The sequence below is a fragment of the Rhinoderma darwinii genome, chromosome 1, assembly GCF_050947455.1.
Source record: "Rhinoderma darwinii isolate aRhiDar2 chromosome 1, aRhiDar2.hap1, whole genome shotgun sequence".
Taxonomy (NCBI): domain Eukaryota; kingdom Metazoa; phylum Chordata; class Amphibia; order Anura; family Rhinodermatidae; genus Rhinoderma; species Rhinoderma darwinii.
Window position 1 is genome coordinate 451,806,055 of NC_134687.1, and position 14,367 is coordinate 451,820,421.

A 14,367-nucleotide genomic window follows, 5' to 3' on the forward strand; every position below is an offset into this window, starting at 1 on the left:
GTATACCTATTTTATGCAGCATGCAGTGTTTTGTTGTTTTGTTTTTTTCCCCAGACCAAAAATCAGCATGAAAACCAGCGCTGAAAATAAAACAGCCTGAAATTGGAGGCCGATTCAGCATCTGATATTTCAACTTATAAAGAACTCGGAACTGCTTTGCTACCTCAGGGCCTGGACGCCGTGCGATCATTGAGGGAACTATGAATTCAAAAGGTTTATCAAGACCTTTTACAGGAGAATGTAAGGGCTACAGTCCATGACCTCCAGCTGAAGAGACGTTGGGTGATGCAACAAGACACACAAGTAAATCAACTAAAGAAAGGTTGAAAAAGAGGAGGATTTGTGTTTTGGAATGACCAAGTCAGAGTTGTGGCCTTAACCCTATGGAGATGATGTGGCATGACTTGGAGAGCTGTGCATGCAAGGAATCCCAGCAATATTCAGGACCTGAAACACATTTGCAGGGAGGAACGGTTCAGAATTCCTCCTCAATGTTGTGCATTTGGTGGAGGTGATTGCTGTTTCACTTACTTTTTCTCCCTGCACTGTGGATATTTACTCAACCGGTTGTCTGTTATTAGATTAATCGCGCTTACTAATCAAATGTGGCCTGATTTGCCAAGTCGCAATTATAGACAATCAAAGCAGTAACGCAGGTAACTCCAAATGGTTCTCTTTCTTGCAACTGTACTTATGGTATTCTGTATGCTGCTATCCACACACAAAGTATCGGTGGGAGTGGGCGGGTGTTGAGAATATGATGTTGCTACTGCTAAAAGCATCCATTGACTGGGTTATTCTTTTTATTCCAACAGTTTTCATACAACCAAGACCCCATCGCCTACCCTCCCATATACCATTCAACCCACAGTCGTTAACCTCTTAAGGACACAGCCTGCTTTGGCCTTTAGGACACACATTTTTTTTCCAAATCTGACATATGTCACTTTATGTGGTAATAACTCCGGAATGCTTTTACCTGTCCAAGTGATTCTGAGATTGTTTTCTCGTGACATATTGTACTTTGTGTTACTGAATAAATTTGGCGGATAAATTCTGAATTTGTGAAAATCACCATAATTTAGAGAAAATTAGCATTTTTCTAAATGTAAATGTATCTGCTTGTAAGACAGGCAGTAATACCACACAAAATAGTTACTATTTCATATATCCCATATGTCTACTTTATGTTTGCATCGTTTTTTGAACATTCTTTTATTTTTCTAGGACGTTACGAGGTTTAGAACTTTACCAGCAATTTCTCATATTTTCAAGAAAATGTCAAAAGGCTATTTTTACAGGGACCAGTTCAGTTCTGAAGTGGCTTTGAGGGCCTTATATATTAGAAAGTCCTCCATAAATCACCCCATTTAAAAAACTGCACCCCTCATAGTATTCAAAACAGCATTTAGAAATATTCTTAACCCTTTAGGCGTTTCACAGGAATTAAAGCAAAAGTAGAGGTGACATTTATAAATTATTATTTTTTTGCCAAAATTCATTTGTAATAAAAAAAAATCTGTAACAGAAAAATTTACGAGAGAAACGCAACTCAATACTTATTGCCCAGATTCTGCAGTCTTTAGAAATATCCAACATGTGGCCCTAGTGTGATAATGGACTGAAACACAGGCCTCAGAAGCAAAGGAGCACCTAGTGGATTTTTGGGCCTCCTTTTTTTTTTTTTTTTTATATATATTTTAGGCCCCATGTCCAGTTCGAGGAGGTCTTGTGGTGCCAAAACCGTGGAAACCCCATTTTGGAAACTACACCCCTTAGTTTTCATTGGTACCATTTTGGGCACATGCGATTTTTTTTATAACGTTTTGTTTCATTTTTTGGCAAGCAAGGTTACCTAAAACCAGCAACTCTGACAATGTTTTTTGAGATATATATATATATATATATAGTTTTTTTATGTTTTGCCGCGTTTGCACAATAAAATCACTTTTGTTTCGAATAATACATTTTTTGTGTCGCCATATTCTGAGAGCCATAACGTTTATATTTTGTCGTCAAAAAAAGCCGTGAAGGGCTTGTTTTTTGCAGGACGGGATTTAGTTTTTAATGGTATCATTTTGGGGTACATGCAACATTTTCATCACTTTTTTTATTCTGTTTTGGGAGGGGTAGTGACCAAAGACAGATTCCGGAATTGTTCATTTTTTTTTCAGTGTTCACCGTTCGGGTAAAATAGCGTGATATTTTTTTTATAGTTTGGGCCATTACGGACGCGGTGATACCAAAAATGTATACTTTTTTTTTATGTTTTCCATTTTTTCCTATAATAAAAGACTTATAAAAAAAAATGGCGGTTATTGTTTTTATTAACTTTTTTTTTTTGTCCCACTATGGGACTTGAAGGCATGAAGCCCTTGCGATTCAAATACACTGCATTACCTACATAGTACAGTGTATTAGAGCTGTCATCTATTCACTGACAGCAAACCTATTAGGCTTCACCTCCCGTGGCCTAATAGGCTTTCGTACTAGGAAGCCATTGTTAGGCCTCCGGTTGCCATAGCAACCATCGGGTGCGATCTAACCACCTAGATACAGTGATCGCTTTTGATCGCTGCATCTAAGGGGTTAATCAGCCGGATTGGAGGCTAGCTCCGGTCCTGGCCGTTACAGCGGGATGTCATCTGTAATATACAGCAGACACCCGGCGGTGATGGCGCTGGCTCACACATACTAGCGCCCATCAGGTAACTGTACATGATTTTGCGGGTAAGTGGGCACACTGTTAAGAGTATGTGCACACGCTTACTCAAAAACATCTGAAAATGCGGAGCAGTTTTCAAGGGAAATCAGCTCCTGATTTTCAGCCGTTTTTTACGGCCTTTTTTGGGGCTGTTTTTCTATAAAGTCAATAAAAAACTGCTCGAAAAAAGTGACATGCACTTCTTTTTCGTGGGCGTTTTTCAAAACGGCCGCGTAAAAAAACGCTCCGTCGGAACAGAACGCCGGATTTCCCATTGAAATCAATGGGCAGATGTTTGTAGGCGCTCTGCTTCCGATTTTTTGGCTGTTTATGGCCCGAAAAACTGCCAAAAATAAGCCGTGCGAACATACCCTTACATGTCCGATCTCTTTACTTTCACACCGAGGAGATCCGATGCTGTAACAATTTTTACAGCCAGTTTTGTTGTCAAGGAGCTGTGATTGGTCCCCTGCCGTATTACTGTGCCAATCAACTGTGAAACAGTTGATGGCACAGTTCTGTCATCTTGTCCTTTGACAGAGGGACAGTTTACATCCATGAATAATGTGCGCATAGATCGACACGGCCGTGCGGCAGACAGAGGGGGCTCCCTTCCCTCCCTGTGCCCTTTCGGCAACTCACAGATCTGGCCCCCTTCCGTCACATGTGTTATTGATGCCATCAATAACATATCTTAAGGAAGAGGGCACAATCTGTGAGTTGCCGAAAGGGCACAGGGTGGGAAGGGAGCCCCCTCTGTCTGCCGCACCGATCTATTACTTAGAAAACGTATTAGGAGGGGAGAGGCCTGGTGAGGCTTGCTCTGTCTGGTGGTCTTCATCACCTAGTAACCAGCGTCACTGTTCGATGCAGTGCAACATCAGATAGTGACGCTCACTTGATAACCAAGACCACCAGATAAAGCGCGCCGAGCCTAGCAAGCAGCATCGTTATCTTCGGACCAGTAAATGATCCGGGATAGCGGTGCTGCTGAAATTAAGCCTAATACTGGTTGGCTGAGCCGCTCAGACAGTGTTAGAGTTCTTCTTGCTCCACCCTCTTAGCCAGCCGATGCTTTTACGGTGTGGTGTGTGTGCCGAGCATCGTGAATGGTACGGACTAAAAATAAAAATAACTAGGATGTAGTGGTTGCTGCCCTGTCTGTAGAAAATGTTTGGAGTGGAGCTCAGTGGATAGTTAGGCCCTGGTCACACTGAGTTTTTTTGACACGTATTTTGACCCGGAAAAGCGTGTCGGAAAAAGCGCCAAAAAAAAAACGGCAGAAAATGCCTCTTCGGGACAGGATATGCCATAAATGACCAATAGATTCAGGTCCCACCTCTGGGACCTGCACCTATCCGTAGAACAGATCCCTAAACCCTGTTCTGCCTTTCTCAGCTTATGCTGCTTCCCGGCCACTTCCTGATTAGATGGTCGGGAGTTCGCTGAGTTACGCTTTTTCCGTAACTCCCATAGAAGTCAATGGCAGTTACGGTAGCAGCGTAGTACGATAGTCATTATAAGTTAGTTACACGAGTGCTTTGGATTATACCCAGTTGTTACATATGGAAATTATTTGCATTATTTATGTTTGTTACTTGTGTTCTAAACTAGTAATAAAATGTGCAATATAGATTTGTATAGTTTTCTAATGCGCACGGGTGTGGTTAGGTTATGGGGGGCCCAGGCACATTCTTTGCACAGGGGCCCTCTGCAGTCACAACATATGTATGTACAGCAATACATTTATTGACTAGGTTTTGCGATATCTAACGCGCAAAACTTAAACATTAATATATAGAATAAGCAGCCCAAGCAAGAACGTGGTATTGTGAACAGAGAAGTTTTCACAGACCATTAGACTTCCTGAATTAATCATGAATGCAATTCTTACAACGCTACACAGCTTAAAAATGATCTTATACAGCAAAGGCTCATTATTTTTTCCCACGGAGAGCCAGAACAAACATGGTTTCTAAGCGGTTTCACAACGTGCAGTTTAATTAAAGGGGTATTCTCATCTCAGACATTTATGGCATATCCACAGGATATGCCATAAAGCTCCAACAGATGCTGGTCCCACGTCTTGAACTAACACATTTCTAGAACGGGGCCACCTGACATACCTTGTCTTGCTGTCGCTTTTCTCCTGCCACTATGTGGTCTGGAGTACAAAAACAGCCAAGTTCTCTGAGCCATGGTGTTTTCGTTACCCGGGAGCTACAGAAACCGTATTCACACCACCCATTCACCTCTGAGAGTTGCAGAATCAACGCAAGCTCAGCTGTTTCCATACTCCTGACCTTCTCATAACTAAGTGAGCGGAGAGCAGCCACAGCAGGACAAGGTAGGACAGGGGTCAGGGGCACAGTTCTAGAGATAGGTGCGGGTCCCACCTGTAAATATGCCCTAACTGTCCGAGATGAGAAGTATTTTTTTTACTAATCAGTTTTGAGATTATTTCCATTTTTTTAGTATCGCATCTAGTTAAATAACCAAAACAGGTCCATAATTAAAATGCAGAGCACAAAAGGCAATGCTACCAAAGCTTTCATTAGTGCTCAGTCTTGGCCACTCTTACCAGGGTCTAGGCAAGTGAATTTACAGCATTCTTTAGGATCTTTGAGATATTGCTGGCATCCCTGTGGTTTCTCACATAGAGCAGCCACACACATTTCAGGTTCACCGTTGTGGCAGGTGCAGCTAAGACATGGGTCATCACCTTTTGGGGTAAAATAGTATCCCTCATCCACAATGTTGTCTTTGATATCAACACATGTCTGACCTGAGGGGGAAAAAAAAAAGAAAAAAAGAGAAGATTAAAAACAGATTGTTAGGCCTCATTCACACGAGCGTATCAGATTCACGCGCATGAATCTGGTCCGTGTGTGTTGCGTTATGCATCAGTGTGCTTTGCGAGTGACATGCTTAAAAGGGGTTGGCCACTTTACGTATAATCTTTTTAAATGTGTGTCAGTCTCCAGAGGGGGGGGGGGGCGTGTGCGTGTGCGTGTGCGTGTGCGCGTGTGTGTAGGATGGGGCAGTTCAACTTTATTTTTATAGCCGGCCTCCTAGACTCTTTCTGGTAAAGATCTGCCACTCATCAGAAGCCAAGCGGGAAACGCTTTGCAAAACCAGTAAAATAACAGTGATCCTAATTACTTTACATTTGATGGTTCTACCATCAGTCAGCAGAGCTTTGCCAATTTTTATGCACTATGGGCCTCAGCATTCAGCGACCCCACTCTTTAACTTTACGTGGTCTTCCACTTCATTGCTAAATTTGCCGTGGTTCCTAAACGCTTCCACTTTGCAATAATACCACTAACATTTGATCGTGGAATATCTAGGAGGGAAGAAGTCTCATGAACTGAGTAGTAACAACGACGCCATCCTATTACAGTACCATGCTCAAATTTTTTTATTTTTTTTTGAATATTGCCTTTAGTATGTTATTAAAATAAGTTTTATTTATTTGTGTTCTACTTATTTTTTTTTCTTACTTTTACTTCTCTATGGGGCTGCCATTTTTTTTTTTTTCATCTCTGTATGTGTCGAGAGACGACACATACAGAGATGGAATACAGCACATACATCAGCCGTTCCATTCACTGCAGCGTACGCCGTTTGTGTGGAAACGGAGCTTGCGCCGCTCCCACAAAGACCAAAACGAAGCTCGTTAGCAGAGCGAAATCCGGTGCCATTTTCATGTGGACCGGAAGCTACTGCCGGACAGTCAGATGACTACTTCCGGCCGCGGCTTCCGGCCATATGTTCAAGGCAGCGAAGATGCAAGGAATAGGAGCGGAGGCAGGAGCAGGTAAGTTATATTTGTGTATGTGATGTGTGTATTATGTTCATGTTATACTGTCTGATTTCCACTGTATCTAATCCTCCTACACTGTGCAGTCGCTCAAAATGGAAGCACACAGTGTAAGAGGTTTGAAGATTCAACCCCCTCCTTCTCCTGGCACTAGCCAGAATAAGGAAGGGGGGGGGAATTGTGTGAGGACACTAGGGGAGAGTGTATCCACCCCAAATTTGCAGCATAAAGCAATGAGGTTGGGAACTCTTTGATCACTTTTTAATTCCATATCTTGGAGGGGTGGTGTCCAAAAAATAGCGATGCAGGTATCGTTTTTCGTTTATTAATTTTTTGCTGTGTTCACCGTGCGGGAAAAATAACAGTTTTATAGTTTGGGTCGTTACGAACGCGGTAAGACCAAATATGTGCACTTTTTTTTTTTTTTTACGTTTTCAATTTCTTCCTATAATAAAAGACTTATAGGGGAAAAAAAAACAAAAAACATTTTTTACACTTTAACCCCTTAATGACCAAGCTATTTTATTTGTTTTTCTATAGTCGCATTCAAAGAGCTATAACGTTTTTATTTTTTCGTCTACATAGCTGTATGAGGACTTGTTTTTTGCGGGATTAGTTGTGCTTTTTAAATGGCACCATTTTTGGGTACATATAATTTTTATATTAACTTTTATTAACCTTTTTGGGGGGGATTATAAAAAAAAACTGAAATTCCGCCATTGTTCTATGCGTTTTTAAATTGACGCCGTGCACTGTGCGACGTAATTAACATGTGACCTTTATTCTATGGGTCGGTACGATTACGGCGATACCACATATGTGGAGGTTTTTTTATGTTTTACGACTTTTGCACAATAAAAACACTTTTGAACTAAAATTATTTGTTTTTGCATCGTCGCTTTCCAAGAGCCGTAATTTTTTTATTTTTCCATGAATGTAGTGATTTTTTTGGGCTTGTTTTCTGCGGGACAAGACGTAGTTTTGAATGGTACTGTTTTGGGGTACATGGGACTTATTGATTCATTTTTATTATGACTTTTTTGGGGGGCAATGGAAAAAAATTGCAATTTCGCCATAGTTTTTGGCGTTTTTTTTTTACGGTGTTCACTTTGCGGTTTAAATTACATATTAACTTTATTAATGGAGTCATTACGGTCGCGGCGATACCACATATGTGTACTTTTTTTTATTTTTTACACTTTTACTAAATAAAACCACTTTTTATGGAAAAAAATGGATTTATTTTTTTACTGTACTTTTTATTAATAATCTTTATTTCACTTTGATGACTGATTCTATTAGTCCCACTAGGGGACTTTACTGTGCGATATTCCGATCGCTGCTATAATGCTCTGGTATACTTCGTATACCAGAGCATTATTGCCTGTCAGTGTAAATCTGACAGGCAATCTGTTAGGACGTGCCTCCGGCGCGTCCTAACAGGCATATGTCCAGGGCAGACCTGGGGGCTTTTATCAGTCCCCCGGCTGCCATGACACCCCATCGGAGACCCGCGATTTCATTCGAGGGCCGCCGATGGGTGACGGAGGGAGCGCACTCCCTCTGTAAACAAAGTTAAATGCCGCGGTCGCTATTGACGGCGGCATTTAACGGGTTAAACGGCCGCGATCGAAGTAAACTTCGATCGCGGGCGTTGGAGCAGGAGCTCAGCTGTCATCAGACAGCAGAGCCCCGGCTCCTGCCTGCACGGGAGACCCGTGCAGGACTTAGACTAGGCTGACGTGAAAAAGGCGTCAGCCTAGCCTAAAGCCCAGTAGTGAATCACGTTAAAACACGTATTAGTGGTCACTAAGGGGTTAATAAAACATTCTTAACTTTTTTTTTACTTCTTACAATTTTTGTTTTTTACCTGCAGCTCTGATCGCTGCTATAATATATCACACTACCTTGTAGTGTAATGTATATCAACTGTCAGTGTGACATCACAGTCACTGACCGTAAGCCTATGAGGATCAGCCAGAGGCTGGTCCTCATAGGCTTCCATACATGGCAGACCTGTAGATCATTGTCTGGCCTCCGGTTGCCATGGCAACCCCCACAATTGCATTGGGGGCTGTCAATGTGCTACAAACCCCCTAAATTGCGGCCATCGCAACCGACAGTATGCATCGGAAACGACACAGTGACTTCCGGTCACTCAGACAAGAAGCCTATCAGGACCAGCCGGAGGTTGGTCCTGATAGGCTTCAGTCCATGGCAGACACAGAGGCCTCCAATTGCATGCTGACCATCGGCAAGCCCTGCGATTTCAGAGCGGGGTCTGCCGATGTGCTAGAAACCCCTAAAATGCGGCGATTGCAACCGATCGCCGCATTTAAGGGATTATTTGCCCAAATTAGCGGCAAAGGACCGCTGGCCGGCAAGAGTGGAGTGTCAGCTGTCGGAGACAGCAGACCTCCTGGTTCCCGGTGCACACGGTCGCCGACCTCCCGCGACGACGTATAGTTACTGAGTGGTGCAGCTAGGGGTTAAGGCTTTAGTATTGATCTTTTACGATCATTATTTTAATCGACCTTGCCTTTATAAAATAATTTGCCTGTTTACACAACTATTTTCACGTTAGATGCGTTATAAACAAAATGTACACTAACGTACAAGTCCTTCAGGCCAAGTTTTAACAATGCAGGGATGCTTCCATGTTGTCTATAAGAATGTCACATTCAGTAGTCATAGTAACATGACCACAGCATTCTGTGGCAGCAGCGTGGAAAATGGTTCAGAATAGGGGGACCACCGTAATTAAAAATAAAAGACACGAGTAGAATGCAGTAGAAAAAAGGAAAAGCTAAAATAACTAATGGAGCAGGATTCCGTCAGTTGGAAACAATGTGCCATAGCGGTGATGATTATTGTTAAGAATGGCAAAATAGCTTTTATCATTAGTCTTTTTCAACCTTACAGACTACGTCACTAGGTTATTGCTATTGTACTATATTACTACTAAAATAAAATATTTATAAAAGCAATAAAAATGTGAAATTACTTCTTACAATTGTGACAATTTTGGTAATGGTCCAGCCCTAATCATTTATGTAGTAAAATTGCTATATGCAAAAGAGGGTCTTGACTTCAAATGTACTAGTTTACCAAACAGGAAAACCTACTTACTGCGTTTGCAAAGGAAGGAGGACTTTTCGTAGCAGTTTTCAGCATACCAGCTATGGAGTCCATGATGCCGGAGAGAGGGCAGATAGAAATACTGCAGTTGGGCACAAAGGATGTTCTCATTTTCATACATTCCAAAGATGGGCACAGGAGGTAAAAATACTTCAGAGGAGCCTAAAAGAGAAAATTGAGACAGCCTTACAGAAACAATAGGATTAACTATTAGAGGCAATGCTATTTATGACGAATAACTATGGTTGTCTATAGAGAATACATTGTTATGAAACAGAAGCTGCGCCTAGGAGTGGCACAGTTACACAACTCCATCAACCTTACCTTTGTAAGCCACTTCCCAGTGTCCTTCCACGGAATGATTCCGGTTTGTTATCACAAACTGGTAACCTACCCACAGTCTATGGAAATAAATAAAATAATATATTACTGTATGGAAGTGTGTGTGTGTGTGTGTGTGTGTGTGTGTGTGTGTGTGTGTGTGTGTGTGTGTGTGTGTGTGTGTGTGTGTGTGTGTGTGTGTGTGTGTTTTCATACAACCTGTGAAAAGTCATTAAGTTACGTTAATAAAGAAACAATATTTTGATAAAAGAATCTCTGTGAGAGACAAAGGTTTGGCGGAGGAGCTCAATTCTGATAATCCTTTCAGTGGTCTAGCTGCCTGAGAGATCGGTCTAGATGTCTTTCTTTTATTTTTTGACTACAAGGAGGGATAGGAATGTCAAGGGTTTTAATTCTAGTGCAGAAGCTCTTAGAGACCTTAACACCACGTTCAAGACACAGCAGCAAAACAGTATTTCATGCAATTTCATACAAGGAACTATTTCAGAGATCCATGTAGCTTCAAAAGTAGCACATTACAATAAAAAAAAAAAAAACAATCCTGATTGCCAGAATAACCAGAAAAGTGTATATATAAATAGGCTTTGCCTCACCTTCGCTGGTCCTTTCTTAAATAGGGCCTTTCTTCCATTTCCCATTCTTGAGCCAAGATGAACTTTAGCTCAGAGTCTGTGGTAAATGTAGCAAGAGAGCCATTCACCTTCTGACAGGTCTGAACAGCATCCCAGTAGTTCTCACCCGAGGAGTACACCTTATAGCAGCTTGCAGTCCCATCATAATGATGCCACCCTGATGGGCATTTCCCTAGGAAACCTAAAAAGAGGACGGAGTACATAACCACACAATGTGAAAAACTTTAACACATATCATTTGCTCTACGGTTTCTTTTCTATAATATTTGGATATGTCATAAGACTACTTCATGGATACAGACGGAAACAGCAGAGCTCCAATTCATTATATCAGATGGTAAGACACAATCAAACTTACTACTGAAGCGCACAGGTTGGGCTAAGTTAACCGTCTGGAATCTAGGCCCTTCCCCATTCCTGACACGACCATGTCGTGTCTCCACACTCTCCTTCCCATGAAATCCTCTTTGGTCTCCTCCCAGTCCTTAAACAAAAGTAGAAGAAATAATTTATTTATTTATTTTTTTATTTTTTTAAAAACAGCATATTAAAAACTAATTTAATAGGTCTAAGGCCACATTCAGATGTGGGGGGTTTGTCATGGATTTTTAGTACAATATATGTGGATGGGATATATGAAAACCCCATTAACACAGTGGAAATATCTGCGTGGATTTCAAGTCATGCTGCAGATTTTCAAATCTGCATCATGCACATTCGGTTGCAAAATTTTTGCTTCCGTTTTTGCAGGATTCGGAACATGAGAGTTCAGTTATGATCCATTTGACTTAAAGAGGCTCTGTCACCAGATTATAAATGCTCTATCATAATCTGATCGGCGCTGTAATGTAGATAACAGTGATTTTTACTTTGAAAAACTATCATTTTTGAGCACGTTATGAGCAATTTTAGATTTATGCCAATTAGTTTCTTAATGCCCAACTGGGCGGTTTTTGACTTTTGACCAAGTGGGCTTTGTAAAGAGAAGTGTATGACGCTGACCAATCAGCGTCATACACTTCTCTCCATTTGTACTCAGCACAGCGTCATCTCGCGAGATCATGCTGTGCTGTCATACACCCACATTAACTTTACTGAAGTGTCTCGAGTGAATAGACATTGCCTACAGCCAGGACGCAATGTCTATTCACACTTCGGTAAAGTTTGTGTGGGACTTAATCACAGCACAGCGTGATCTCACATGGACATGAATGGAGAGAAGCGTATGACGCTGATTGGTCAGCGTCATACACTTCTCTTTACAACGCCCACTTGGTCAAAAGTTAAAAAACGCCCAGCGGGGCATTAAGAAACGAATTAGCATAAATCTAAAATTGCTCATAACTTGCTAAAAAATGATAGTTTTTCTAAATAAAAACAACTGTTGTTATCTACATTCCAGCGCCGATCAGATTATGTAGGATATAGGGCACTTATAATCTGGTGACAGAGCCTCTTTAACTGTTATTATCCGGCCTGTACCATAATGATTTTTCCCCCACTGTATAGAATAGCATACAATGCTACAATATTTTGTCAAAAATGAATTTAAAAAACTGATGAAAAAAAGAACCCAGGTGTGTATGGAGTCTAAGGGCTCGTCCACACGCTCCGGAATTGGAGCGTTTTCCGGCCAGAAAAAACGCAGCAGAATACAGTAGCAGCATAGTGGATGAGATTGAACAAATCTCATCCACACGCTGCGTAAAATTTCCGAGCCGAAATTTACCTGTGGTGCGTATTTTTCGGACCACAGCAGGTCAATTCCTGCTACAAAAGGGTGCAGAATTGCTGCGTTTTTCAGAGGAGATGTCTCCACCTCCTAACATTGGAAAAAACGCAGCAATTTATGCACCATTTACTGCCGCAAAAAACGCAGGAAATGGTGCGTTTATTGCCGCAGCGGAAAGCCTTTGACTTTCAACGGAATTGCTGCAGAAATTCTGTTGTGTGTGGACAAGCCCTAAGTGCAACTTATTGTACAGAATGGGTTAATAGTTAAAGCGGCTCTGTTTAAGGGCAGCATAGTATGGGGACAGATCCTCTACTATTAAAGCCTGAACAGCACACAAAAAATTGTGCTGTTTGGCGAATAGCAGCTATCAAAGAAAACAGCGGAATCATAGTTGGGAGTTCGCTGTATTCATGAGACCACCCCACCCCCTCTTGCCCCGCTCTCCAGCGACTAACGAGCTTGCTGTGTATCTGCCTGTACACATGGCAATCAATGATGGTGGAGTCCGCTATATTCTTTGATTGCTGCTAATAGCCAACCAGCAGAATATTTTATTGTGCCCTGTAATATGCTACCCTAAAACACCGTGGCATAATATGACAACAAAACCGCTTTAACATGTAAAATTCCTGGAATAATGAAGGTTCCTGTTGAACTACAGCAAGCTAAGATCTTGAAAACAGTGAGGAATTGATAACTGTAAAGTGTCTCATTATACAATAATCTTTTTTTTCTTGAAACCGTAATAGCCATAATTGCTGTAGTAGTGGACAACCCCTTTAAGATCCACTGGACTATCACATAGCCATGTACTAGAGTTTATAACAGCAGATAGGTTACGAATAGAGTTGTAGAAGGGGAAATTATACTTACTTTGGATGAATGTTACTTCACAAAGTTATTTAACCCCTTCCCGTTCCTGGACGTACTATTAGGTCATGGTAACCATAGCTTTCGCGCTCCATGACCTAATAGTACGTCTCGGGAGTAACGGCCATTTCGGCCGTCCTCCCGACACATACAGGAGCTGTGACAGCTGCTGTCTCGTACAGCAGTTGTCACAGCTCCTACAGCGGGCACCGATCGCTGTGTCCCCGCTGATTAACCCCTTAAAAGCCGCGTTCAATAGAGAACGCGGCTTTTTAGGGGTTAAGCTGCCATCGCCGGCCTGCTACACGATAGCTGCCGGCGATGGTGACTATGGCAACCGGACACCAAACAATGGCGTCCGGCTATGCCATAGACGGAAGCCTAGTGGGTCCTGACAAAGTCAGGACCCACTATGCTTGCTGTCAGTGAGTAGCTGACAGCTCTAATACACTGCACTACTCATGTAGTGCAGTGTATTAGAATTGCGATCAGGGCCTCCTGCCCTCAAGTCCCCTAGTGGGACAGAGTAAAAAAGTAAAAAAAAAAAAAAAAAAAAAAAAAAAAAGGTGTAAAAATAAGAAAATAAAAGATTTAAAAGTAATAATCCCCCCTTTTCCCTGATCAGTCCTTTATTATTAATAAAAACATATAAACAAACAAATAAACTATACATAATTGGTATCGCCGCGTCCGTAACGGCCTGAACTACAAAATTATTTTGTTATTTATAACGCGCGGTGAACGCCGTAAAAGAAAATAATAATAAACCGTACCAGAATCACAATTGTTTGGTCACTTCACATCCCAAAAAAATGGAATAAAACGAGATCAAAAAGTCGCATGTACCGAGAAATGGTACTGATGGAAACTGCAGTTCGTTACGCAAAAAATAAGTCCGGGCACGGCTTTATTGATTGAAAAAAAAAAACGTTATGGCTCTTAGAATAAGGTAACACAAAAAGTGAATGATTGTTTACAAAACGTATTTTATTGTGCAAACCCCAGAAGACATAAAAAAAAAACTATAAACATCTGGTATCGCCGTGATCGTATCGCCCCGCAGAATAAAGTGAATGTGTCATGTATAGCGCACGGTGAACGCTGTAAAAAAAAATAGAATAAA

At 41.5% G+C, this 14,367-nt stretch overlaps 1 protein-coding gene across 2 annotated transcripts in view; it reads right to left on the bottom strand.

Annotated features, from left to right (window-relative positions):
* The window catches only part of DGCR2 (DiGeorge syndrome critical region gene 2), an 89,722-nt gene that overhangs the window by 19,020 nt on the left and 56,335 nt on the right, over positions 1-14,367 (bottom strand). For both annotated transcript variants that reach the window (XM_075832224.1, XM_075832216.1), the window contains 5 exons: positions 10,998-11,123; positions 10,601-10,820; positions 9,990-10,066; positions 9,657-9,827; positions 5,286-5,489 (listed from right to left, as the gene is read on the bottom strand). In XM_075832224.1, the coding sequence (XP_075688339.1) occupies positions 5,286-5,489; positions 9,657-9,827; positions 9,990-10,066; positions 10,601-10,820; positions 10,998-11,123 (798 nt within the window). The remainder of the gene's footprint in view (positions 1-5,285; positions 5,490-9,656; positions 9,828-9,989; positions 10,067-10,600; positions 10,821-10,997; positions 11,124-14,367) is intronic.